Source organism: Epinephelus fuscoguttatus, linkage group LG15 (genome assembly GCF_011397635.1).
Source record: "Epinephelus fuscoguttatus linkage group LG15, E.fuscoguttatus.final_Chr_v1".
In the NCBI taxonomy this organism is placed as follows: Eukaryota; Metazoa; Chordata; class Actinopteri; order Perciformes; family Serranidae; genus Epinephelus; species Epinephelus fuscoguttatus.
The window spans coordinates 31,584,575-31,608,940 of record NC_064766.1 but is presented as its reverse complement, the minus strand read 5'-3'; the positions used below and the strand labels follow the sequence as shown (position 1 = coordinate 31,608,940).

Sequence of the window (24,366 nt, the reverse complement as noted above, 5' to 3'; positions counted from 1 at the left end):
GGCTGTAAGGCCAGGGGCTGAGTGGGGGAATGAAGGGTGGGAGGGAGAAGTGGAGGGGGCACAAAGGGGTCCAGAGAAGGGCCACTGGGGGCTGTGGAGAGGCACAGCAGGGGAGCACCCCTTCATCCCCTCCCTCCACGGCCTGAGGGGCACAGAGCTGGGTTGGGGGATGGATGGGGGAGTTGAAGAGGTTGACATGGAGAGGAGATGGGAGGCTGGAGGCACCTGAAGAAGATGCTGGGGAAGGGGTGTGGGGTGCCAAGCGAAGGAGAATGGGGGTGCTGGTCATTCATAAAAGCGGACCTGTCCCTTCCATCTCATCCATTCACTTCACTTCTCTCTTTCTGTGTGCTCACCCGTCGCTGCAGCCACGTCTTTGACATCTTCAAACAAGGGTAGGGGATCGATTTTGAGGCACGCTGATGCAGAAGCCGACTCGCAGAGGGCTGTTCCCACACATTCCCCGCGACAAACGGCAGAAGAGGATACTAAAACACACAAAGGGAGGCCTCGACCTCCTTACTTAAACACCCAAATCAAATTTTACGCTGCAGCTAAAGCACTGGGGAGCTGAAAATACTCCATAGCCGCTCACAGTTTGGCTGCGGCCCTGACAAGAATCTTAATAGAAAGATAGATTATTATCCCTCAAGCGGAAATTGGGGCTGCTGCGGAGCTATCCATAAAACAGACATTTCAAAACAAAGTAAGATGTAAGTTAATCAACTAATAACAAGCTAATTTAGATAGCAGAGTGGATGGTGGATCAGTTTAACATAGTTTGGAGGGTATTAGCACAGTTTAGTGGAGTATTCAACAAGTGAATTCAACAGGTTCCTTTCCCCTGATCAGAGACTGTTAAATAAAAAAACAAGCGCACACACACATAGTACACACACTCAAAGACCAGCAGGAAAAGAGGACAGTGCTACAGAGCGTCCACTGACAGTAAACAGAACCATTTATCGATCAAGAGAGGAGACAGACAGGCGGGGAAGATAAACTCCAGAGGGTCACAGATGTGAACTTCGGGAACGTCCAGTTCCATTAGCATCACCTGCCGCAGCAGTGCCTCAAACAGGCCAAAAAAACCAAGTGAGGATTCCAACTGCGAGAATAAAGACTGCTCTTGTTTACTGCGCAGTCTACATCGGCCAGGACTCGCCTTGCCAAGCATTCACCCCCCCTTTCCCATCGGTTTGAGAGATGTTAATATGAAGAGACATGCACAGCCGCACACATCCATGTACGTACGTGCACGCAGATTCACACGTAGCTTGAGATGGCAAAAAAAATGAATCAAGTGGAAATAGTGACACAAAGTATGAGAGCGAATCAAAAGTGACGGAAGGCGAAGAAGCGAGAAATCAGCAGAAAGAATGAAAGGAAGGCAGAGGGATGAAGAGCCAAAGAGAAAGAGAAGCGGAGCATATGGGGCAGTTTATAGCCTTGTCTTGGTAGGGGCTGGCTAGCCCTTCCTCCAGGGGCCGTTAATAGAGAAGGTAATTGAGCTGGTGACATGTGTTCGCAACACAAAACAAAGGGCAGAAGAGACAAATGAACTAGTTATTTGCCCAGGGAAGTAGATCTGGCCCTTTCAGGCCACAGAGCATAGAGCGAGTGGGTCCACTGAATAAAATAGTGGCGTGCCACATAGAGCCAGAGCGAGCAGATGCACTGGAGGAAAAGAATAGTTAACTGACAGCTTATGGGCTCAGCTGGGGTTAACAGTTAAGGGAAAAATGGGAGCGAGTGGGCTGCTCACTTGACTTGCTAAAGAGCCCCCAGGATCCCGCAGCTGCCTGGGAAAAGAGAGGAGGGGGGTGCAGATAGAGAAAAAGAGAGAGGGAGATGATGATGTGATGGACAGAAAAGAAATGGAGTGAATACGCGCAGGAGGTTGGCACTTAACGGACAAAGAAAGAGCTGGCGATATGACTTTGAAAGATGTATCTCTGTCTAATATTGGTGAGGTGACAAAAAGCCACAAATGGCCCTTCATGGCTATTATGTGTGCCCAGTGTGCGGTGGTTATTATTTAGTTCCACCACGGCGCAGTTAGGTGACAGTTTCACGGTGGCATTTCCACCCTCGGGGCACGGACAAAGCAACGGCACAGAAACCACGCGGGGACAAAGCAACAGGCCAGTCTGCCGCACGTTCCAGTCAAACGGAGACTCAGCCCGGCCTCGTTTAGGCCAGACAGACGACCGAACCAATCACCTTGCTCAGAATAACCAGCATGCTCTCTCCAGACACCAGCAAAATCTGTATTTGGATTCACACAAAAGATCAAGTCTAGGCACTTTAAAGTGAAGAGGTGGGACCAAGTCATTGTTTTGGCTTCATATCCGAGTCCCAAGTCAAGTCCAGAGTCCTAAGCTTCAGGTTTTTCGAGTCCTAAACAAGCCACATAAAACAACAGAATAATAATATATCAAATTTACAAAAATCGGGTTGTTTTTATTCGTTAAAACAAGTTTGTTGAAAGTTTTCGACTCGTTTTGCGTGCTGCAATTTGTTTTTTGTTGACCACTGCATAGTTTTTGTACAGAAATTAAATTATCTTTGGTGTCATTTTTCCAACTGGCACTCAGTAACGTAACTTTAGTTCTTCATGGCTCCTGCAACTTGACTTGCTGCTGTCAGATTGGTTCAAACCAAGTGTCGACTTGTTGGGAGTGAATAGCGTTAGTTGATTCAGGAAATAAAGGGAAATAAATGTATTTGTGGCACACGTTTTAAATAACATACTTTTTAGGTATCAAGTATTTTCAAGTTAAAAGCCTCAAGTCAAAGTCTTGGTTTTAAAGTCCAGGTTTTGAATTTGTCAAGTTGAATCTAAAGTCATCAAAGCTGTGATCCAAGTCCAAGTCGTGTGACTCGAGTCCACACCTCTGGGTTATTACAACACTTATTCACCGATGTGATTTCAGGGAGTCGGGCAGTTGTCATCTTTTCCCAAACATTATTATAACCTCCTTTTCCTGGGGCCTGATAGTTTTAACAGTCAAGTGACCCTAGGTTAGCCCCTGACCTCTTCACAGCTACTGCACAGCGCTGCAGTTAAAACGGCCTCACTATTGACCCTGCAACACAACTTCACACACTCAACAGAGAGAGAAGACATCTTCACATTCCACGCTTTCTTTTTTTCACCCTGCAAACACTCGTTAAAGGTGTATTTCTTATAGTTTTATGGGCTTTGCGTGCACATTTTCAACTTTTATTGCTGTTTTAACGCCTGAGTTTGGACAAATGTGTGAGATAAATGCTTTGAGCAAATATTTTTAAAAGTCTTATAAATTTCTGTTCTTTTTTTCGTGAGTTTCTTTGTTCACAGAGAGGTAAAAAAAGACATTAATCAAAACAGCAACAGAGTTGTGCTGGCGTGTCCATAATGTGCAATGTGCTGGATGAAACAGCTCCACAAAAACTAGAGGCTAAACAAAGTTAAGTGATTGACAACGCTGTCTGGCTTTACTCAATTAACTATCCCATTGTGCTCCTCTTTGCAGAGTCCCCTCGCCCCCGACCCCTTTTCTCTTCACACCCCTTTATCCTCCCCATCACAGAGTTTTGCTTGGCTAATACTTCCAAGGAAATAGAGAGCTCCCTTTTTCTACTGGGGCTCCTCTCCTTGACCTTCCATTGCTCGCTGCCTCTCTTTCAGTCACTTCACAGTGTCTCTGGGGTTAGTGGGGAGAATGCGGAGAGTACATCAGCGCCGAGGGGCCGGCTCGGGGCAGGACCCCAGCCCATTACTTCAAAGTTGGCCTGCATTCATTAATTGTCCTTTGAATTAATATTGGAGGATCACAATGTGGGTGCCAACAGAGAAAGAGGCTTTAATGAAGCATAGAGTCCGCATTCAGTTGCAGATCAGCCAGTGTGGATTTTTTCTCTTTAGTTTTTTTTGGAGAAAGAGGGAGCCTTGAAAGTCATGCCAACACAGAAAGTAAAAGTGTCTATCTATCTGTCTATCTATCTATCTATCTATCTATCTATCTATCTATCTATCTATCTATCCCTCTCAAGGGAAGAAATATACTGTGAATTTTGGTTTGTCCCTCGGGCTACACTTGCGTTATACGCACTATTAACACAGGAAAACATAGAGTGAGGCCCACATATAAAATTCTCCATTATCCAGCCCTGAGAGGAAAATGGAAATGTGGCTGTAGCAGACATTCCTCTGGTTGCATTGAGGCCTTCTGTCTCCTCCAAACCTCCAATCTTTAACTTATTCACCATGGAAATGCAGGGACCCCCCTAACAAAGACACTAAAATTCAACATCCACCTCTCTGTTTACAGTTGTGGGTTGTTGCCGCGCTGCTCGGTTGCCTCTGCTCCCTGCGTGTGAGAGAGACCTATCTGTTTATATTCTTAGATGCCTCGCGAGGATATAAGTTATGAAACTTTAAAATTGGATTAGATGGCTCATGTGGAAGTTAGCTACTGAGCGTCATCACCCCCCCACTTTGGAAACGTGTTACAAACTGATTTAAAGTATGGTAAACTCTCAAACACAAATATGATCTCTCTGCTGTCCTCACTCTCTAAGTTTTCCCCATCGCTCTAAAATCCATGCCAGAGTCACGGGGAGCCAGTAACCCAGTTTATTTACACAAACAAAGTCCTACTCAGCTCCTCTGACAAAAGCAGCTAAATCTTTCATGTTTTGTCAGCACTTGATTCCTCCTGTCCCTCTGGCTATTTGCCTGCCTCTGGACAATAGAGGCAGGAGAATGGCAGCAGATTGTTGGAATGCACCTCAATGAAACCAATTATTACATGTTGACTGCGTTCACCATGGCAGATTTGAAAGAACTGGGCTCATTCAATTTGGCACCGCAGGATTCCCTTTAAAGAAAAGTTATCCCTTTGACTGTTTGTATTTCTGAGCTTTTCTTTTTCTCCTCCGTCTCTCTCCCTCTCACCCCCACTGCCATAAACGGATCCTGCGAGAGTGGCTACTCCTCTTTCATGACTTTGATTGCTTTAATTAGTTAAATGAGGCTAAAGTGCTAACAGTAATAAATAGAGGAGAGGATGCTGTCAATTAATTTAATGCCACTCGTGACAAAAACAATTTTTGGCACTGTTGCATCATCCAATCTTCCAATTAAAATGAGTTGGATTTACTCCTGCTTTATGGACAAATGTGATAAACGACTCTCCTTTTGCCGCAGCTCAGCCATGCATGCTCTTTAAACTCTCCACACTGACTGGAGTCTATTCTACCTCCATAACTCAACAGTTAAAGGAGATGTAAACAACTTCAGATTCATCCCAGCAAACATCCTTTTTTCCCACAACGCTCCGGCCCCGGTACACTTTATCCCACAAACCTTAGCAGTCCCTTTCCCAGACAAATAAATCTAAATGAGTCAGCTTTGATCTTAGCACTTAAGGAAAGCCAACAATGGTGGTAGAGGAGAAAGGGGCAGAGAGCAACAGGCCTCTCTCTGCCGCAACAATAGCCTCTGCAAACACCTACTTAATCAATATTTGGCCAGAAGACACTCTCTCAGTCCCCAAAAACCAGCCTTTTCACATTCTAATGAAGAGCTATAAAAGAGAAAAACAACAACTACTTCCACAAAGAGACACAAGAATGAAATAGTGCTGTTCTGTATATCAATGGGGGAAAGTGCCTCAGAGCTGAGGATGTCACCTATTTGATTTGAACTGTTATTTGTTTCTTTCACAGAATTCAGCCTAAAAGCAAATTCATTTTTTTTCCTCATGTGTTTTTGGAAACTTGCAGCACACTTGTAAATAAAATGATTTTAAAGAGGATGATGAACAAAGCTGCAATCAGAGTAATTTGTTGATTGTTTATTTACTTTTTATGCAGTAACGAGTTTTAAAAGTTGGAGAAGTCAACTGCTCAATCAGTATTGGGGATGCGTCTGCGCCCTGGAAGAGGGAGAGGGAAGTGCCCACAGATATTGCATGAATGTGTGCGCCCTGGGCGGAAAGGAAAGGGGCGGACTTTGTCTAGAGATGAAAGTGGAGACAAATAAAAGGTTTGGATTTAATCTAGTGGAGAGAAGGGTTTTCCCTGCGCTCACTGGCTGGAGGCGTCACGCTCACTGCGCAAAGACTGTGACAAAAGCTCCGTGCGCAAAAAGTAACGGCACCGTTCAATTTGATAACGCGAGGCCACATTTAACACACTGCAGGGATGAAAAAAAAACTGGCAGATGCGTTAACTTAATGTTGAAGATATCTAAAAATTGTGCAATAAAAATGCGGATATCCCCCAAAACACTAGCACTGTTTCCAGAGGTGGAGTCATCAATAATTAACTATAGTCTGCATTATGTCTCCAACAGCAACCCTCCCTACAGCAGCAACACCTCCTCACACCCCAACAGGTCGTAAATCAACAGGTGTTTGCCTAAACTCTGAGCTGATCCCCCCTATCTTTATTTCTGAATCACTGACTGTAAACAGTTTGGGGAAAAGCCCCCAGAATTGGCACTTTTTTGAGCAGTCTATAAACCAGGTCGCACCGGGCCTATTGGTGTCCCTGAATAATTCATCGCTCATTGCGGGTTCATAATGTCTTCTCCCGGCCTTTTGTCAGTGTACTTTTTTCCTCCCTTTCTTTCCCGGGGTTTTGAAAGGCCCTGGCGTCTTTTTGTACACCACTGAGCCGCTCACTGGAGTTTGGCTTTTGTGCTCGTCAAACTGAGGTGTGAGTCTCAATGGACTCTCCGTGCTTTGTCCCCTGAAGTTCATCCTCAAGTGTCCGATTGTGTGTGCGTAAGAAAAAAAAGAAAAAAGTTTCTCAGGCTTGGAAGTTAGACAAATGTTTGATTATCCACTCATAAAAAAAATCTCTGCGCATTGGTTAAATCTCAGAAGCCAGTGCGTAAACACCTGGAACCGTCATGTGTTTCACTTTGTCTGAGGGGTAACTAAAAAATGTTGGTGTGATCATTCCTCTGTGATTAATTACATCTTAATAAATAACACTTAATTATTTCCTATTATTATTAGTAGTAGTTTTGTGTCGAAGCTGGTGACAATCGAAATCCAACCACATCAGGATTTTCTCGCACCTCAATTTCCCCACATTTTTTTTGGGACAGCAAAACACACAGCAAACATTTCCCTTTTTATAAAACCATAACGCAGCACTCACATCTGTCTCCCAGGATGCCATCGATGCTGTGTTTCGTCCGTGGTTCGTTTTCCTCCATCTCCCTCTTCACCACCTCGTCATCATCCTCATCATCATCCCCGACTCCGCCGAATTTAGAGCGCATGATGCGACTGATGGCGCTCACTGAAAAAAAAAAAGAAAAAAAAAAAGAAAAATATATTTATTATATTTAGAAGTTAATCAATATTTTTTTGCAAAGTTTTGACATTGACTGTGTTTACAAATTCTGTAAATTTCTTTTCGTTTGTTCACTGAGTTTTTCTTTATTTCATTTTATGAAATATAAGACAATTATTTTCACATCCTTCCTGATTTTTTTATTTTATTTTATTTTATTTTTTTTTAAATATATATATTACAGCTCCAGAAACAGTCTCCTACCTGAGGGAACGTTGTTCCTGTCGCAGACGCCATCTTTCAGTAACTTGTCCCTGATTTCCCAGCTGAACATGCCCGGGTTTTCTCTCTTGTACTCCTCGATTTTCTTGTCCACCTCTGGAGAAGCGGTTTGCTTCGATGGGAGAAGAAGAGAAGAACATTTAGTCACTTTATTTAAAGTTTAGATCCAAGGCCTCCATTACAGGCGAGATTAAATTTAATTATTTGCTGAATTTAAGAGTGTGGATGCAAAATATAAAGTCGTGACAAAGTAATTCAAAAGAATATTTAGCTTGGAACAGGACTTGTTCAAGTTGCATTATGTCTCCAAATACTTTTTGGATTAATTGTTTTAATTATAGATGATTTAGCCTCTGTTTTAAATCCAAAAGTGTGAGTTGTACCCATTTAAAATTAGATTTCTCTGCAAGATAAAAAATTAAAATCGCACACCAACCTGGCTCTTCTCTAAAATTTCATATAAATTGTCTTTCTAAATTTAGGCCGTATGTCTCTCACCTTTGGCTTGCTGCCTCCGATGGCCCCCGGCCTGATGGAGCCTGTCTCCTGGTACCGGCACAGGATTTTGGAGACGCATCCGTGGGACACGCGCAGCTGTCGGGAGATGACGCACGGCCGGACACCGTGATGGGCCATCTCCACGATTTTGTGGCGGATGTGGTTGGGGAGAGGTCTGCCGTTTATGAAGACACCACCGAGCTGGTTGACCCGACCCTGTCCTAACGGAGTGGAGACTGGACAGCAGGGCAGGAAGTTTAATATCTTGTAGACTTTGTGTTTGTTTTATATATTAAAAAAGTTATTTTTTATTGACGACAAACAACTCACTGACAAGTTGGATATCATCTACGAGCAGTTACACTTTTAAAGTCTGAATAAATATGGAAATGAAAGACTGATGTTGTAGGCTAAATATTCAGTCCTGGAAAAAAAAAGAAAATTTCTGCAAAAATAATTTTATTTCCAAAAATGATCAGGTATGTCCTGCCTAATTAATGTGACAAAGTAAGGCATAAAAATCACAGTAAAAAACAGCCTTAATATATAAAATTAATATTAAAAAAGCACATTGTATTGCTCCTGGAAATAGACTTAACCCGGTCTATTTTTTCTTTTAAAACTACAATTAAAACTTAAACTACAACAAGATTAAATACACAATTAATTGTAATATTTTTGCGTGTTTAAAGCCTTTAAAAACTCCACTTTGTCAGCTTTACTGAAGCTCTGGAAAAGTTGAATTTCCTCCAGACTGTGAGCAGCAACTGGTGGTGTCTTACCCTCCAGAGAGTATCCTCCCCGCGGGTAGTTCTGGTGAGGAGTCGGTCTCATCATTCTCGGTAAACCTCCTGCAAGCGCTGTCATGACTCCTGACTTTCTGTCAGGGAACTCTTTAAAACGAAGCTGCCTTTGTTTTGTCGCTTTTAATCCCACAAAACTTTAGTCTGCTGTAATATTTCGCCTTCTCTACAGCCGCAGCGCTTCTCCTTCAGTAACAGGTTGCCTCGACAGAGACTCTGGAAGTCCTCTGCAGGAGTGTTGACAGGTATCCAGCGGCCGCTGAGGGCTGAGCTGAGGGGTTAAATCAAAGTGCAGGTCGCTAACAGTCCTGCGAGCATTCAGAGGATGGTTTGAGAGAGATGGATGCAAGTCAAACATTTTATCTGTGGTCGCTGTCCCCTCTGACTCCGCGCTGCGTCCCCTGATTGGGCGAAGACCCGGACGTTGAGGGGCTGGGGGAGCTCTGTGATTGGACGGCAGGAGCTCCCCTTCTGTCTGGGTTGACCTCACGGGGTCAGATTGTGGTGTCACAAGTTTCAGCTACCAAACTTTTCACCAAGTGGCACAACTAGTGATGAAAATATGTAAATAACGAGGATACATGTGATTATGTTTCCCAGCCTCTGATGAAAGTGTGAGGCGTCAGGACACTGCTGGGAGTATTATAGGAAAGTTTAATTATGTAAGGCTGATAATATACAGTATAAAACAAACAAAACTACTACCTTATGTTGGACAATAGAAAAAAAAAAGAAACACTTATGTCATTTAAAGCTTTAACTAGTGAATAAAATAAGTTATCTGCAATATAAACGTTCTTATAAAGCATGTTTACAGTGACGAGAGTCACACACACATGCACACATATACACACAAAATGTCCCTTAAATAGATGAATAAATTTAAATAAATTATGTAATTGTGTGGGGTTTTTTATATCATAGTGTTTTTTAGCAGAGAAATTATTGTTTCCTGCCCAGGGACTATACGGATGACAATTAGTTTATAGCTGTACTTTCCCTGTTAAATAAATAAAATAAAATAAAATACAAAATATAATAATTCTTGTTACGGACATTATTATTATTATTTTATTGTTATGATCATTATTATTATTATTATTATTGAAAGTAGGAGCTTTGGTTGTCAACATTTCTAAGCCTACATGTTTTTTTATTATTATTATTAACTCTTTGTAAATTACAAATCAAATGAAACAATTGAAATCTATGGAATTTAACAGACTAAAAAAATGATCAGCTGTCGGGATTTTATACAGCGATATTTAATTGTAGAGCTGCCTTAATGTGATGCATTCAAGGTGCGTTTGGAAGAATGTTCCCCATCGATTTCAGTTTTAATTACACGAATATTCCCCGGTCTGTCAACGGATGCAAGAAATACCTCACATACCCGTGATGAAACGAGACTGCAACAGGTGAGTGTATTATAAAGAATATTATAAAGATAGCAATGACATTTATTTAAAAGGCCCATATTAAACGCCTCATAGAATTAAATATTAAGTCTTGTATGATATGTTTGCTATTATCATTATTATCAGGCCTGTTATTAATACTATTATTATAATCATGGCATTATATTATGATCATTACGTCAGGTAAATTTGGGTGGTAAAAAGTTTGAAAGAGGAAGTGTCTATTTTTTAAATTTGTGTTATTCATCAAAAGTGTAGAAAGCAGATTTTCGCTCACACACACACACACACACACACACACACACACACACACACACACACACACACAATGGTCATGAGAGGAAAAAATGGCGTGGATGCGGTGGATCCTCAGCGTGGAGAGCAGGATCTATTTTTTCCATGAGTTCCACCACACCCCACGCAGCAGCTCATGACTTGAACAATAGGTGCAGCGCGGCCCCGTGGCTCGGCCACACGGCAGTGTAACACATCCGTGCAAATGGTCGATTATGGACACACGGAACCACATGAGGGATCATTTGACTTTTCTGAAGCTTGTAGAGTTGTGATAATTATGATAATTAGGCGTGTTTAACAGACCGATACACCCCCCCACCCCCCCTCAGGAATAAGACCATATATTGTCTGAGTGTGTTCAGAGGCCTCCTCAGCCTGCATGCCATGAGTGACTGGATAGTCATGACCTCTCTGAGACACATTGATGCCAGGGTTGACACTCCGGGAGGGAATTCATTGATCACCAGCAGATTTGTCAATACTTGCTGCTTTGTTGTCTAAAAAAACAATGATTAATAAAAGATTATTGTCACAAGCTCATGTAGAGAATGAAGACGCCAGCTGTTGTGACAGATTTCTGTTTGCAAATGACATTTGTGTATCCATGTTTTCTTCTAATTCCACTGTTACAGCTGGAACGTCGTCTTTCTGTCCCAGTGTCCCACAGCATGTGGCCCAATATAGTTTTATTCCTCCTGTAAGACTTCATGTGAGAGGCGCAGTGGACAGAGAACATGTGGAAACATTATATGTCCATAAAAGAAGGAATGGGGAGGTGAGGGGGGGGGGGAGAAAGTTATCATACTAAAGTTTGACTATCATGAAAAGGATATTGGATCTACCGTGTCAAATCAGTTAGTGGGGTAAGCTGAGTCAGAAATGCGGTGGTGCTGTGGTGCTGCACAAAATGCATCAAAAATAAAGCACAAAATGGCCCCGAAAAGAAATGGTGTGTTGAATTTACCAGGCGTACGCGCGGAATAAGCCAGGGGCTTTCGAGGCTGTATTTCTGAAACCGTACACACTGGGGGAAAAAGCAGAATAATTAGCTCTGCGTCCACTAAAGATAAAACTAGTCTAATAGCCTTATAACCCTTAGGCAGCTCTGATCTTGGCTGTGGCCCTGCAGCGATAAGGTCGGCGTCACCACTGGAAAAATCTCCAGACTTACAACACTGCTCAGTATTCATGATAAACACCATCACATCACATATAGACAGATGTTTGTGGGCAATCAGATCATCACAGTGATTATCTCCACATGTGTAAACAGCTGAACTAAGAGGCTTAAACTCATTCTTAAAATTAAAATAGTCAGTCATGCATTCCTCAGAGAAGTAGCTTACTGTGGCGAGCAGAATGACACAGTAGACAACCCTCATCTGCATTATTAATTGGGGTTTTATAGAGGTTTTTAGTGTGTGAAAATAACTGCTGTAAAACGGTGTGCGTCACCTTTATGAGTCTTGAGAGAATCATGCCACTGCTGTGAGGGACTTTTGGATATCTGTTTCTACACTGCAGTCGCCCACAGTGCTCTAATTATAGTCAAGGCTTTGACACAGAGCATGATAACCTCTGCCAATTCTTTCTTTCTTGCAATATTCTAAACACAGATTTGGAAATAGTGCACTATACTATTTCTTCGCCACATGCTGCACAAACAGTTCCTAAATAAAGCTGCGGTACAACACTGTATTTGTTGGAATGAAGCCACCATTAAACAAGTTTTCCGTTTATGATGTTTGGTGTAAATGCCATATGAGATTATTTCTTTACGTATTAAATCTTAATGCATGTTTCATGTTCGCGGGATAGATGTGAGCAGGGAGTGTGTCTATATGAGGCCTTTCAAGGATAATTGGACTGCATCTGATTTTAATTGCTCTTTGTGATATATCACCAGTTATATTTTGTCTTCATTAGCCTGCAGCAGCTCAGAGACCACTCAAAAGAACTCTGCATCACAAAGACAACAGAGTGGACACTGTGTGAAATAGGAGAAACAGATTAGAGGAGTGGGCAGGCTGGCCGACATTTAGATAAGCATCTTCGGAATAAGGAAATCTACTCTGTGATTAGTAGCCTTGGGATGTTACTGTTACAAGGTACCTCCTAAAAGAGGTACTGTTTTTCTGCTGTGTTTGATCTTATCAAATACATATGACCCACAACACTTCAGTGGGGAGCTCAAACTGAGTGTGGTTATCATAACAAAGATCCTTAAGGTGCACCCAGGTGAGAGGGAGGAAAGAAAAAGAGAGGCAGAGCATTTGTTAACCATACAGCCTCTGGGCGAGCGGGGTTACTTTAATAGTGCGGCAAATAAGGAGTGAATATAGTCAGCTAGTAGTTAATGGTCCCATGATGAACATACAGCATTGCCGCCTGTAAAGATTCTTATCTGTCCTACAATACACTAGGCCTTTGCTTCAGCATGTGTGTGTGTAAGGGACATTGTATCTGGTGTTGTGACAACACCTTGAAGTGGATTTCATACTTCAGCAGAGAAACTGGATACAGTCTGATAAAAGCAAAAACATATTTCAGATGTGAGACATATTCAGTACAATATTATGTAAAGAGGAAGTGTGCAACTGTGTATGATAGATATGTGATGTAGAAATGGCTGTGTATTATGCAAAATCACAAACTATGTATGACACAATCCTGTCCTTTGCTGAAAGTGTCTGAAATTAAGTAAAGTCAATATTTTCACACATTTTATGTCCTTAGGTTTTGCTTTTTAAATATATAATAGGAAAAAAAGTCAAATATCTTGATACAACGATTAATAAAAAAATATATATTCGTAGTCATCTACTAAAATAATTGGCAATTTAATAGTCAATTAATTTGAGTAATTTGTAAAGACAGAAAGGTTGAAAAATGTTGTTTCTAGCTTTTTAAACATGAATAATCTGTGGGTTTTTTTTACTTCTCTCTGACAATAAACTGAGTATTTTTGGGTTGTGGACGAAACAAGACATTAAAGGACATCATCTTGGGCTTTGGGAAACACTAATCATCATTTTTTAACCATTTCCTGACATTTTATACACCAAACCACTCATTGATTTATTGTGCAAATAACTGACAGATTAACTGACAAGTAATCATTAGTTGCAGTCCTGCTCTATTATAGGAAAAAATTGGACCTTCCTTAAAAGATCTAAATTAACATTAATTTGATTACCTGTGAATTATTTTACTTATAGATATGTAGAGCAAAACAACCTACTGCATTAATTCCCTCATTAACATATGATAATAACATGAGGACAGCATCCTCTGTATCCCCACCTCTCTGTCCCAGTTTACCTTTTAAAGGAGGCCAAATGTACCAAAAGCATCTTAAATCTGATTACTGTTTTCAATAGCTGTAACTCATTACAGTTACTACACTGTCAAAATGTGATTAATTGCATGTAATTGTATGTGACTGTAATCCAGTTAGACTCAATCTGCTACTTCCCAAACCTACCGTCACTGTACAAACATGCACACATACATTCAGCCACTAGAGGGCACGTGTTAGCTCAGCTGATGGGGACACATCCTACATGTCATACAGCATGAGGCCTCTGACACCATGAAACCCACCAACTGCATTTTCTCCACCAACAGTGGAGTCCTCTAAAGACAGATAACTTCATGTCATGAAAATTTCTCTCTGTGCATGACTTCAGGATGCTGTTACAGCATGTTGTCTTTGCACCATCGGGTCAAAATCCACCATTAGGCTGTCTGACAGAGGAAAGGTGTCACACTACTTGATGATGACTTAATCCCCTCATTAATGGATTGATTTTCCAGCAGATGAATCAGACTCTGAGGTTATTTTTGCTTTGACAAGACTATTTCAAAGTATGTTTCATGGCCCCTAAAGGCACATCTAAATGTAACATGAATGTGGTTTATTTCTGGTTTGGATACAGGCATTAAATAGATGCTTCCAACAATGTCAAAAGGTCAAACAGAGGCAAAAACTGTTCATATGGGGCAGCCTAAATCTTGAAAAACTCAGTCAAGATTTTTTTTAAACAAAAATAAATGCCTGCCCTGCAGCAAATGATCCATCTTTGGAAGTTAGCAGATCAAACATACAGACTGATCTTATTCTGTAGAGGTTTTTCTGGTTAAATAAAGGTTGAATGATTCTGATTCTGATTTTAAATTTAGCCTTCATGGGAGTCATATGTGCCATTTACACTGAGGTGCCAAGGACATGTTGCCACCGCTTTTTGACATGTCCAATTCTGTCCCCGTCACTTTTTAAAAGCAGAATATGTTAAAAATGTCCTGAAAAATAGCCTGCACCAGGAAATGGTAACTAACACATGAGAATGGTTTGCACAATAAGAAAACATACAATGCAATGTAGCCTATCCTAGCTGGACAGGTCGTCAGACTATTGCAGGGCTAACACACACCTACGGCCAATCTAGAGTCACCAATTAACCTGCATGTCTTTGGACTGTGGGAGGAAACCGGAGTACCCAGAGAAAACCCACGCTGACACAGGGAGAACATAGAGTCTCCACACAGAGGGGCCTCCCCACACCAGGTTCGAACCCTCAACCCCAGGTTCGAACCAGGAGCCCTCTTGCTGTGAAGTGACAATGCTAACCACTGCACCACCATGCTGCTATTAAAGTCCAGGGGCTTATAAATTAATTTATAAATTAAGTCGTGCATCATTGACGTGAACAGCTGCTACATGCACATTTTAAGGTTACTTCCCCCAACAAAAGGAGTTTGACCAGGTAAAACATGTCCGTGTGTGTTGACTCAGCAGAGATAAAATTAAATGAAAAAGCTGATCTACAGGAGGATAAATATTTGAAAGCAATACAGAATACTAGAGAGCGTTACTGCATTAAGTTCCATTATAATATCAGATTTTGAACTGTCACCTGACGCCCGAAATAAAGACATTTCCACCATGAATTGGTGCATACAAGACTGCCCACTCATATGTGTCCCCCATGATGTTGAAACCAAACCTACACCCTTGGTCACTCGCCTTTGATTTACCATGAAGATTTTTTTCCTGACACACATATGCTGCAGACCAGGGGTGTCAAACATACAGTAAATTATGAGAAAAAGTCAATGTAAGGAAAGTGAGTAGTCTATATATCGCGAGCTGTTTATCATTTGTTTTGTATATGGATGAACATTTTCAAAATAGACTTATTGAAACACAGGATTTGAGTCCTTTTCTGTGATATAAATATTAACTTATATTTGAGCCCACAGGTCCCTTGTCATTTCCCTGTCACTCCCTCGTTGAGTCTAACAAAGTAGAGGGACAGAAGTAGGACCTGCAGTCAATCTCTCTTCATAAAATCTTCATCTCAATCATCTACATAATGGGATGAGGTTAAGTTGCATATTATTCTTGTAAGTCTTGTATTCTTTATGAATCCTGCTTTGTTTTTTGATCTATGTAATGCTTTTTGGATGAACTGAAAATGATCTTTTGACAATTGTTTTTGAAGAACAAAAATATTGAGAATGAAAAGTGAAATAACTGTGATAATCAGTCATGTGACCTGTGTATATTTAGCACACCTGTCAGTGCTCATGTGATTCTGTTGAGCGAACCTGAAGAAGCCATTGTTTGCTCTTAACAAAATCACAATAATTCAGTTCAGCATGCAGTGGTTTATGCTGATGATTTTCAGAATGGACTTCTTTACACTAAACCTACACTGTAGGTTATTATGCAATTGTTTTACTGGTCCCGGCCAGTTAAAAATGGGCCGATACGGGCCGATGAACTAACATGAGTTTGACATCCCTGCTGTAGACCCTTTATTTATTTCAATCTGAGCCCTTATATTCCAGTCAATCTGTGGTTTGACCCAGGAAAATTGCAATAGTAATCATTCAAGGTTTTGTGATCTCTTGGGACATTCAAATTTTAATTTTAAAAGTATACCATTATGTACTTAGTAAATCAAGGTAAATTCAGGGCTTGAAATGTCGCTGCATTACACAAAGAAGTGCTTCTTAACATTATATTTTCATATATGTCTAAGCATTAGTTTTTCAGGATGTTACCATCAGATATGACCTGCCCTGAATGTTTATGTGCAATTAGGTTGTACCCTTACCCAAAAATGACCTTTTTCTGAATCAAAACAAAGTCAGAAAAGTCCGTAAAATTAGGTTATAAAGCATATTAACATTCAATTTTCTGCACATGTAGATTTATTTGTCCATGAAAACCATGAAGCATATCAGCACTCAGACCTTAAATGGGACCAAACTTGAAACAGGACTTTGGTTTAGCTGTTGGTGCCATTGAAGGCTGATATCTGCGTCTAAGCTGCCTCTTGAGAAGGGCATACCAAACTAGAATTTGCCATCCTGGGCAGTACCAATTCATGTAAATTCTGATCTGGACCCATAAAACACGATCACCACCGATTTCCCATAATGTTTTCAACCACAAACAAATAAAAGTTTCCACGATTGCACCGCATGTGTATCCTATTCCATCTATCAAAAAAAAAACTTGCAACAACTTCAGACTGTTCAGAACTCAGCCGCAAAGCTTTCAACCAAAACCAGGGAGCATGACCACATCACACCAGTTTCAGCCTCTTTAATTACTTTTAAGACTCTTCATGGCTTGGCTCCAGATTACATTTCAGACCTGTTAGTCCCTTATGAACCTTTACGTAGTTTGAGATCCTCGAGCAGAGGTCCTTTGCTTGTCCCAGAGTCCAGACTGAGGACCAAAGGGGACACAGCTTTTGCCACCAGGGCCCCGAACTCTGGAACGACCCGCCTGAGGATATAAGGCTGTATGAGTCACTGGCTTCATCTAAGTCTCTCCTGAAAACATACTTCTATCGGAAAGCACATCCTGACTTTATCTGAGCTGTCTTGCTATCTTACTGATTTTAATGCCCATTTATTATCTTGATTTTAGTTTTAATTGTGTTCAGTTTTACTGTACGGCACTTTGTAACTGTGTTTTTGAGGTGCTATATAAATAAAATTTGTTATTATCATTATAAGACGTACAGAATGTCTTTTTCTGGTGCGTCATCATGAGGTGCAGCATTTCATACTGCTTTTGCGTTTTTTCTACAATTTAATAAACTGTTTTAAGTGATTGAAGAAATAAGATGATGACAATAAGACTCTATATCTCCACGTCGACCCAAACCTTCACCTCCCCTGCACTACAGTCCCCTGCATAACTCTAAAACTTACAACTTATAGATATGAAATATAAAAATTTGGCCAAATAAAATGGTTGTTGGGTAGTTGTACTTCAAATACAGGTATAATACCTCAGAATATCCTCTTAAAAGATGTTTTATTTAAAAGATTGATGCCAAAAACTTAATAAAAGGCACCAAATATGTGGGATATGTGTACTAAAAACTTTGCTTTTTACCTTGAAAAAAGATTGTCCACTAAATCCATGAAGGTATACTTTTAATATATGATGCAGGAGGGTATTAGGACTAACTGTGGAACATTACTATTGCAATTTCTCCTATTTTGGGACCATTTTTGGGTCAGATTGACTGGACTTTAACATGTATGTCCCCTTGCTTCTCCTCTGAGCTGCAGCTGAGGGTGTCACTGCTGATCGCACTGCTCGGCGCTGTCCACGGTCCGTGGTGCTGAAAAGCAAAGGGACACAACAAACCCACAGTGTTCTGTAGTGTCTATTAAATCCACTTTATATGGCCCACAGTTGTGACACAGGTTGGGAAGTCAATTTGAACAAGTCTATCTGCTGGAGGTTTCTGCACTGAACTGGGTTTAGCACTGGTAATATGATCTGGATCGAGCCTATAGAGTGCCATGTTGTGCCCCGTGCCCGTTACGCAACAAGTCTGTGATCACACAACCGGATGAAGGCACAACAGCTGACAGGGCTGACTCACATCGGATTTTTTTTTTTTATTATCACTTTACAACGTTTTATTACCATCCGGGCATTTTCCCATCCGGAAACACTCCACAGTATGCTCCTGGTCCTTCATGCAAATGGACATTGTGGTTGAATAAAGCTGTTTCTGCAGCCCACATAGACGGAACATGGCGGAGGCGGGCAGCACAGGAGGCGACTGTGGCTCAGCTCCACCTGACGTGACCGACTCGCTCCCCGGTGAGGAATACGAGTGCAAGATATGCTACAACTGCTTCGACTTGGACCGCCACACTCCCAAAGTGCTGGGCTGCTCCCACACCTTCTGCCAGGAGTGTCTCGAGGCTCTGCACTCCCTGGAGGGTCGAGGATGGAGGATCGGCTGCCCCGTGTGTCGCCACCGGACTCCGGTGCCGGAGTACCGTGTTCACAACCTCCCGGACGACCGCACGTTGACTGAGTCGCTCCCGCTTAAGAAGCAGGAGCCTGCGGACCTGTCACACACAGATGTCCCGGGCATGTCTCCATCCCCGTCACAGGAGAGCAACTGTGAGACTTGCAAACTAGTTGCGTTCGCGAGCGGCTGCGTGTGCGCCATCTTCTCCTTCCTGTCCATGGTGGTGCTTTTGTTCCTGGGCCTCATCTTTGTGCATAACTTCAATCACGCTCCGTGGCCCGTCGGTCCCATCTGTCTGTTTGTCGCCAGTGTCCTCGCCCTGTTCTCGCTCATTCTCACCTGGTTAATGTGCATGTTGAAGTACCGACCGGAAACTGAGGCGAGCAACTTGAGTTCCTTCACCTCTAATATAATGTGACGCTCTGGCACAAATTCAGCCTGGTCAGTATCATAAACGGGAAATCTGTTTATTTTAATGTGCTCGGACATCCTTATAAATGTCAGTGTTTGTTACTATAAATGACGTCACATTCCACTGGACAGCCATCTCTATTTACCTGAAGGAGTATTTCACACTTGTTATTTTGTTTACAAACGTAGGAAAACATAATAAAATTTCAAAATAAGAATTTATCGAGATCCTTCTCGTCGAGCCGATCTCAGGTCCAAAGTCATCAAAAACCGGCGCTTGGGCAGTGACTTGTGGCATCAGAAGCCAACAAGAAAAGGCGCCCTTTAAGGTTAGCATAATGCGCGGCCTGTTGCCATTATAGTTTAATAGCGCTGTTGGCGTCTGGGAAACACAGCGGGACAAGGACGAAAGTTAACAAACACAGACTCTCACCCAAGAGAGCGATGTTCATGTCCCGTAAGATTCTAAAGCCAAACCCTGTTCTTTTTTCCTAAACCTAACCACACGTTGTTGTTGTTCAAGGAAAAAAACGGCAATTCGCGATAATGTACGGACGTAGTGCTTTTATTTTGAAAGAGAAAGTATGTAACATAAAATTTCGTGTGAAAACGGAAGTGTATTTTGAAAGAAGACAATGCACGTAACAAGTAGAAATTGACACGGTGTCCCAGAAACGTCAACAACCAACGTGAATTGACTTTTTTTTTTTCCTTCAACAACAAAAACGTGGATAGGTTTAGGCAACAAAAACCAACACATTCACACTCTGACCACATCACATATTGACGTTTTGGTCATGGACTTTCTACGTCCACATACGCTGGTCCAAGGGACCCTGGGTGTGTTGGTTGTTGACGTTCTAGGACACCGTGTTAGGATCTCTTGCTTCAAGATACACTTCTGTTTTCACAGGGATTTTACGTTTACATACAGTCTCTTTCAAAATAAACACACTACGTCAGTATGTCACCAAAAAATTGATGTTTTTTCCCTCCAACAACAAACACGTAGTTGGGTTCAGGCAACAAAAAGCACATGGTTAGGTTTAGGAAAAAACAACAGGGTTTGACTTTAGAATCTTACGGGACGCGAACACCGCTCTCTCGGGTGAAAGTTGGGGCTTGTTGGACCCATCCACCACCCCTTAACTTTCATCCTTGTCCCGCTGCGTTTCCCAATGACGCCTCCAGGCACTGTTAAACTATAACAGCAACTGGTCGTGTATCATACTGATGTTAAAGGACACCTTTTCTTGTTGGTTTCTGATGCTGCAAGTCACTGCCCAAGCACTGGATGTGACTACTTCAGAGTGAAACCGGGCTCATTTCACAGGCATTAAATGCTGGTACAAAAAACAAATGGGAAGAGTGGCAGTATTCAAAATATGCACAGAAGTCTCACACAAAGTCTGGTCTTTGGGGTTTGATAAAGTTGAGCCACCCTAACCCTGATATATTGGTGAATTTATCTTGTTGTATTCAGAGGGAATATGTCAATTTCTCCACTGTATTTATTTGATGGACTACGTCTATCCAATCCTTAGTTGAGGGAGTCTGGGGCTTCAACGATCAACTTGGGTGTGATGCCATCCCCAGCTCTGACCCCTGACCTTTGAGGTCAATGGTACGCAGCATATTGTTTGCTTTTTTTCCAGAATGCACCTTTTGTACGCAACTTTATATTCTTTATGTTTACCCTCTTTAAAGGGAATGCACTTCTTGTTTGAGTCAAATGCAACTGTGATGGTGTGTACAGGCATGTCATATAAAACGCTGACACCGAAGGCTTCAAATCATTTAAACAGCACTTTGATTGTCTTGCTAATGGACACATTAGCAGATTCAAGATACTGACTTGAATGATAGGAAAACTGATCATTACAGCGCATCCTCCCCTTTCTCTCCTCCCACACTTGTTTCCTGCGCTGAAATGACAGATTTCAGAAGGTGCCTTGGAGCTACAGTGCAGGCAGGCGTATATGTGTACTGTATGTGACTGATTTATTATGATCTTCCTGTGCCAGCACCATCACTAAAAACACAACCTATTGTGCCAATGACAGAACCCACTTACCCCATAACCGCCTCTGTGTGATTACACTGACTCCCTGTGGAGGACCAGGTCAGCAGGGGATCTCCAGGCCAATGACCCTGAGGGGACATGAGCCTTCACAAGATGAGAGAAATAACTTTGGGGTAGGGGGTCAAAATAAGTAGTGTTGTAAAGCAGTGAAACAATGAAAGTGCAGATGACCTCCTAGGGGTCTTAAATCATATCATGGGTTTAAGTTTGCTTTCATATATACTGTGGGAACATATAAACTCCACGACTTGTTCCACCCCCAGATAACTCTCGAATGTCTCACAGGGAAGTGTGCAATAAAACAACAGCTAATTTAATTTGTGTGGATTTGTTTTCTATAAATCAGGGCCCAACACATTCTCGCCCATCATTTCCTATGTTTAAGAACATTATACTGGGAGCCAGTTTGGGTTATTTGATTAGTTATGATTCAAGAAGATGTCTCCATTTATTTTAGCCGCATCACAATAACGCAGCGGGAGTTATCTCCACTTAGTGTTGTTTTAAGAGGCGACACTGGTCCCAGGAATTAAAATCCATCTCTTTCAGCTCTCCCAAAGGGACTGCTTCACTTGGTCATCCAGTCGGTGAGTAATGCCACTTAAATGCCACCATGACAAAAGCTTGGGAAAGAAAGGAGGGGTGGCAGGCTTCCAGCGGGGAGCCATAGGCAACACTATGTCTGGGGCAGAGGGCTTCGTTTCACAGGGACTGCAGGGCTTAAAGTTAAAGATTACTTTGAAATCTGCAGCCCCTACTACCATCAAACTCTCCCGCTACAGCCTGCCCTCCCTCCTCCCTCCAGCCGTCACTCCCTCTCCCAAAAAAATAAAAAGCTGTCGCCACAGAGCAGGGGATGAGTTGGGAGCAGATCCTCTTTGATGACAGAGAAGGATCCTTTTGTTCCCTAATCCCTACAAAACCCCTTCCCCCTCTTTTCCCAATGAGTCCAACTGGACGTCAAGGGGATTCATAATCAGCCAGGGGCTCAAAAGTTATTAGTTTAGTTGTTTTACGTTAAAAGATTGGAATTTAACAGTGATACACCTCTTGCAAAAGCATAAATGTTTCATTTAAGTCTTCCATTTTGAATCTTTTTAAAGTGTGGAAGTCTCTTTGAGAGCAGCAAGGACTTACACATATCATTAAGTTAATACTCAAACTAGTCACATGACACTAGTGAGTGGTTTTCATAGGTGGATCCAAAATGAACAGCCATTAGCCACCGTGCACGCTGTCAAGAAAGACAGGGTCATCCAGAGACAGACAGTTCCACTTTCTCCTCTTCCTGTGTCTTGCCCTTTAAGTGTGCGCAAAGTCCGTCCTCGTGTCATTATCAGATTGGACACACGAATTTCACAGAGAAGATGAAAGTGTCCCCTTCGCTTACAACATCTGCCCTCTTATGGTTTGTGTCCTATCAAGAATCAAGATGACCTCAAAGACATAGCCCGAGGAGAGCGATTATCACCACTCTGTCTGTACACATTTGGACCCGTCATGTGATCACATGCTTGTGTGAATGCCATGTGTTTATGAGATGGAAAAGGCATGAACTCGTGTGTTTGCGTGTATGGATTTGTCAGAATATGTGTGTGCACAGACATATGGCCTAACAAGCATGCAAACACTCCAGAGAGCAGTGAGAGGGGATCAGTGTCCGGGGTCAAAGTGTCAAACATGGCTTACCTTGCCATTTGACTTTCAATATGTCGCTCTTCAGATGTCAGTGAAGACTTTCCTCTGTCTGGAACTTTTGGATCTTCTCTCTGTCAGGTTGAAACAAAGGGCATTATGAAAGAGAGAGAAGAGTGAAGCACAAAGCTAAAGTGAAAGAAAGACTCCCTCTGGTGCATAAAAGTGAGAATGCAGAGACGAAAAAGAAACCATATGCCTGCTGATTCAATTTTAAAATTCTGAATTACATATAAAACTTTTGTTTGTTCAGGTAAATGAACAAGTTAGAGGTAAAAACAGTTTTTTCATGCACTGGTCAGTTTTGAGATTTTGACTGACTAGTGGAAAGAAAATACACATTAAAGCAGTGGTTCCCAACTGATCCAGCCACAGGGGACAGATCTATCCTTAATCATTAGTTAAAGGTCCACACAGTTTAATTCAGCATCATACTTGTGTATGGCCATGTTGTCGAGCTAGTTTGCTGTCTCTGTCGAGCAGCTGTCCACTAGTGATTCACTCTACAGCATGAAACAACACTGCAGAGTAAAGGATTTGTGCCAGAAATTCACTGTACCTAAAAATAAAACGTGTTTTTGGTTTTTGGTTTTTTCTTACAAATCTGACATGTTTGTGAGTCACCTGTGGTCCATTCAGAATGGACACGTGACCCACTTTTGGGCCGTGGCCGACCAGTTGGGAACCATTGCATTCAAGTGTTTAATTTAGGTCAATTTAGTGCATATTTAAAAAAAATAATGTCTAGTTTGCATATCTAAACATACAATTTCTAAAAAAAAAAAAAAAAAAAAAAAGCAAAGCAAAACAAATGTATAATACAAAAAAATAACTGTCAATGTAAGTAATTTTTTTTTTCAAATTAAAAAATTACAATAAAATGTAAAACTTTTAAAAAAAAAAATAACCCTTTTCAGCTTCAGTGTCGTATTTTTTTTTTTTTTTTTACCCAAAAATGTATGTAATTTTACAATTCAAGGCTATTTTTTTAAATAATTTTTTTTCTCATACTCTGAACCAAAAATGTCCACTTTGGCAGAACTTTCAAACACCAAACTTTCCAGTAATATTTTCATTTATATTCTGAAGACTTTTACAAAGGGGTTTGTTCATACATCATTCATAGCCTGATTTATAGAACATTTTATCCCTAAAAACATGGTGAAATTTTGTTTTTGTGTCTACTGACAGTATTTTCTGATTTATAGTGATAAAAAGACATTTCCAAAATTCCCACTGTAAAAACCTTTGACACTAAATATGTCAACAAAATGAAACAAGAA

The 24,366-nt window shown here is 41.4% G+C and overlaps 2 protein-coding genes across 5 annotated transcripts in view; one reads left to right on the top strand and one right to left on the bottom strand.

Annotated features, from left to right (window-relative positions):
• Positions 1-24,366, bottom strand: part of pax3a (paired box 3a) — a 41,651-nt gene that overhangs the window by 14,025 nt on the left and 3,260 nt on the right. For 2 of the 4 annotated variants that reach the window (XM_049597917.1, XM_049597918.1), the window contains exons 2-6: positions 23,078-23,157; positions 21,380-21,456; positions 8,077-8,312; positions 7,561-7,690; positions 7,159-7,302 (exon numbers count right to left, since the gene is read on the bottom strand). In XM_049597917.1, the coding sequence (XP_049453874.1) occupies positions 7,159-7,302; positions 7,561-7,690; positions 8,077-8,214 (412 nt within the window). In that variant the 5' untranslated portion in view covers positions 8,215-8,312; positions 21,380-21,456; positions 23,078-23,157. Of the gene's footprint in view, positions 1-7,158; positions 7,303-7,560; positions 7,691-8,076; positions 8,313-8,858; positions 10,888-21,379; positions 21,457-23,077; positions 23,158-24,366 lie in introns of those variants that run through there. The other 2 variants (XM_049597919.1, XM_049597916.1) reach the window with 2 other exon arrangements.
• On the top strand, positions 10,931-19,601 carry LOC125901906 (E3 ubiquitin-protein ligase RNF186-like). Its single transcript, XM_049597921.1, has one exon. The coding sequence runs from the start codon at positions 18,668-18,670 to the stop codon at positions 19,310-19,312; it is 645 nt and encodes a 214-aa protein (XP_049453878.1). The 5' UTR covers positions 10,931-18,667; the 3' UTR covers positions 19,313-19,601.

Bases quoted from the DNA above. Each gene is read 5' to 3' on its own strand.
- LOC125901906 (XM_049597921.1), top strand. From the start codon at position 18,668: ATGGCGGAGGCGGGCAGCACAGGAGGCGACTGTGGCTCAGCTCCACCT.